The 3892-nt window shown below is 33.8% G+C and overlaps 1 protein-coding gene across 1 annotated transcript; it reads left to right on the top strand.

Moving 5' to 3' along the window:
• The first annotated feature begins 437 nt into the window (after positions 1 to 437).
• Positions 438 to 3600, top strand: LOC113859876 (cellulose synthase-like protein G2). Its single transcript, XM_027492542.1, has 8 exons — positions 438 to 1053; positions 1128 to 1235; positions 1577 to 1699; positions 1794 to 2007; positions 2105 to 2203; positions 2336 to 2505; positions 2594 to 2941; positions 3052 to 3600. Exons 1-8 carry the CDS (start codon positions 439 to 441, stop codon positions 3598 to 3600), a joined length of 2226 nt encoding a protein of 741 aa, XP_027348343.1. The 5' UTR covers position 438.
• The last annotated feature ends 292 nt before the right edge of the window (positions 3601 to 3892 follow it).

The following is a 3892-nucleotide window of genomic DNA, read 5'->3' as shown; positions in this document are numbered from 1 at the left end:
GAAAGGCGGATGCAGAATAGTCTGTGTGTTTTAACAAGATATCTTCTAAAAAAATTTAATATTTTTTATAAAGTAATTTATTATTATTTTTAAATAAATAAAATTAGTAAACATTTTAAATTAAATTAATAGAAATAAATATTAATAATAAAGATAAATTTAATAGTATCAAATGAGAGCAATACTGTTTTATTGTAATATTTTAAAAAATTAATTAATTTTATCTATTTTTATTAATTTATATAATTTAATTAAAATATTTTGTAAAAAAATAAATGAGTATTTTATTACAAGAAATTTCAGAAAAAAATGAAATAAATAATTATTATAGGTGTTTTTAATATTATTTTTAATTAAAATTAAAATTTTATTTCAATAATCTATATAATAGAGGAGAATCATGAACTTGAAGGAAAACATACACTGTATGTTAAGGAGATGGAACCCTATCAGGAGAATCTTCCTCTGAATATCTATCATGTCCAAAAGTTGTTAGTTATCATGAACAGGTTACACATGCTCCTTCATTCCACTGCTTTAGGCTTCTTATTTTATTACAGGGTGTGCTTTTTCTTCCAAGACCCAGAAAGCACAAGAAGCCACTTGTTACCATGGTTGCTTGTTTTTGCTTCAGAAATCATTCTCTCCTTCATTTGGGTCCTTGGCCAAGCTTATCATTGGCGTCCTGTTTCACGTTCTGTCTTCACAGAAAGATTGCCTGAGGATGAAAAGCTTCCTGCTATTGATGTTTTCATATGCACTACAGATCCTATTGAAGAGCCAACTTTGGATGTAATGCACACTATTTTATCAGCCATGGCTTTGGATTATCCTCCAGAGAAGCTGCATGTGTATCTTTCTGATGATGGGGGTTCCCCCATGACCCTGCATGGTGTGAGGGAGGCTTGGAAATTTGCTAGGTGGTGGATCCCTTTTTGCAGAAGGTACAGAATAAAGAACAGGTGCCCCAAGGCTTACTTTTCTGATTTGGAGAATGATGATGGTGATTTTGTAAGCAGTAATGTGTACATGGAAGAGAGGCAAAAGATCAAGGTTGACTATGATGGAACTTGGTTTCTTTTGAATTTTTTGGGTTAAAGAACTTATAGTAGCATCACAATTTGCAGGAAAAGTATGAGGCTTTTAAAGAAGAGATAAAGACATTCAGAAAAGATAGAGCCTTTTCCAAAGATAGTCCTGGCAACACTGCTCGAGATCACCCATGCATCATTGAGGTACAATAGCATTTGGTTATTCACTAGTTAAGTTTTTGCACCTTACATTTTTCATTTTGGCTTGAATTTGACTAATTGACTAGCCAAACAAAATCCATGGTTATAGACCATTTTCATTCCTCTAACTCATCCTATGTTTCTCCAATATGTTTGATGGAGAATGATTAAACATGACAGGCAGAGTCTTCTTTGAGTTACTAGTGTTCTCAATAAATCAGTTATTTGACAATAAAATCAGTCAATATTCAATACTAATGTGGTTTTTCAACTTAGGCGCTAATTCACTGCCCTGACATACAATTTCCTTTAGGCAATATGTTTAAGTAATCTGATTTTGGCAGGTGATGCAAGAAAGTATCATTGATGGTGTAGATAATGTCAAAATGCCTCACCTTGTTTATGTTTCTCGTGAGAAAAGGCCTTCTCATCCCCACCATTTCAAGGCTGGAGCACTCAATGTCCTTGTATGCCATACTTTTCTTTTATCTGCCAAAGTGTAAATACAGAACTTGCTTTACCAACACATGTAATGTTTCCCATCTTACTAATAACTTGCAGCTTCGCATCTCTGCTGTGACGAGCAATTCTCCCTACATCCTAATTCTTGATTGTGACATGTTCTGTAATGATCCAACTTCAGCTCGATATGCTATGTGTTTTCACCTTGATCCAAAGATATCATCCTCCTTGGCTTTTGTTCAATTTCCTCAGAGATTTCACAACATTAGCAAGAATGACATCTATGATAGTCAGCTGAGATCATTATTTACCGTAAGGACTACAAAACATACCTTTAGAATTCATCCATGTTCTCCAATGAGTAAGATGGTGCAATGTTTGCTGGGTTTAACTAAATTTTTTGGACATCTTCAGCTACAATGGTATGGACGGGCTTAAGGGACCAGTGATGTCAGGTACAGGCTTTTATATTAAAAGGGTAGCACTGTATGGAAATTGCTCAAGTAAAGGTATGGAACACCATTATTTATCTAGTTGCTTTTGAAGGACAAGATTTCAATGACATTGACGTTTGAACTGTGACCTTATGTTGAGACTCAGATTACCATATTCCTTACTTTTTTTTATTTTTTGGATGTTAGGAACTGATATGCTGCAACTTAAAGAAAACTTTGGTTCATCTAATGAATTCATTAGATCACATACTCAAAACTACACAAGTGATTTAGTCTCTGTTCACAATGCATTACTAGAAGAACCTAATTTGTTGGCTTCATGTGAGTATGAAATTGACACTAAATGGGGAAAAGAGGTAAGTAGACTTTATACTTGATTAGTTCAGTTATTGCATCAAAATTCATGTAAACAAAAGTATGTGTATATTTTTTGAATGACTGCAGGTTGGTTTCCTATATGATAGTGTAGTAGAAGACTACCTCACTGGATTTATCTTGCATTGTAATGGATGGACTTCAGTTTTCTGTGAACCTTCTAGGCCACAGTTTCTAGGTACAGCTACGACAAACTTAAATGATGTACTAATCCAAGGCACTAGGTGGTACGGTGGTTTGTTCGAAAATGGTATAAATAGGTTTTGTCCCCTTATATATGGACCTTCAAGGATGCCACTTCTCCAGAGTCTATGTTTTGCATGGCTCACATATTTCCCTCTTTATAGCTTGCCTCTTTGGTGTCTGGCTACCATCCCTCAGCTCTGTCTACTAAATGGAATACCCTTGTACCCTAAGGTAACAACAACATTGAGCACAATGCTTATTATTTTTCCCTTCAATCTCACATTCTTACATATATTTGTTTCATATACTAAAACCTTTTTTTCCTTTCACACATTTGACAGGTTTCAGACCCATTTTTCATTATCTTTTTATTCATCGTTGTATCAGCACTTCTAAAACACTTACAAGAAGTCTTCTTAACTGGTGGAACACTCCATCAGTGGATAAATGAGCAAAGGGTCTGGATGATGAAATCAATCACTTGCCATCTATATGGATGTTTGGATGCTCTACTAAAGAAAGCTGGTATAAGAGAAGCTAGTTTCTTGCCAACTAATAAATTAGAGGATGATGAACAAACTCTGCTATATCAAATGGATAAATACGATTTTCGAGCGTCAAATATCTTTATAGTTCCAATGGTTTCCCTCCTCACTATCAACATATATTGCTTCGTAGGAGGAGTCTACAGAATGTTATTGGTGGGTGATTGGGACAAAATGTTCATACAGCTTTTCCTTGCAGTTTTTATCATTACTGTCAACTACCCCATCATTGAAGGGGTGGTGATAAGGAAGGACAAGGGACGCATTTCACAGTTGGTTGCTACACCTGTTATCTTCGCCACTGTTGTCCTTTTGGCATTTTTTAAACTACTAAGAAATGCATAAATATGCTTTACTAGCAATGTATTGTTATATATTTCTTCGGATTCTAACTGTGTTTGAGGTTGGGGAAAGAAATAGGAGAGAGAAGAAAAATGATTAAGAAATCACCTGGTATGACAGGAATATATTGACACTTACACTTTTTAATATAATACAAAATTAATTAATCAATCAATCTGTTGAATAATCTATTATATATATATATATATATATATATATATATATATATATATAATATTACACAATTTAAATATTTACTTATATTTTAAAAATATAGGTTCAAGTTAACGTGAGC

The sequence above is a fragment of the Abrus precatorius genome, unplaced genomic scaffold (assembly GCF_003935025.1).
Source record: "Abrus precatorius isolate BTA unplaced genomic scaffold, Abrus_2018 Scaffold2, whole genome shotgun sequence".
Lineage (NCBI taxonomy): Eukaryota > Viridiplantae > Streptophyta > Magnoliopsida > Fabales > Fabaceae > Abrus > Abrus precatorius.
This window is presented reverse-complemented; position numbering and strand designations above follow the sequence as displayed.

Excerpts from the sequence above, each read along its gene's own strand:
- LOC113859876 (XM_027492542.1), top strand. The coding sequence starts at position 439 with ATGGAACCCTATCAGGAGAATCTTCCTCTGAATATCTATCATGTCCAA. Across the intron at positions 2,008-2,104 it reads GCTGAGATCATTATTTACCG|TCAGCTACAATGGTATGGAC; the intron begins TAAGGACTACAA and ends TTTTGGACATCT. Across the intron at positions 2,506-2,593 it reads ACACTAAATGGGGAAAAGAG|GTTGGTTTCCTATATGATAG; the intron begins GTAAGTAGACTT and ends GAATGACTGCAG.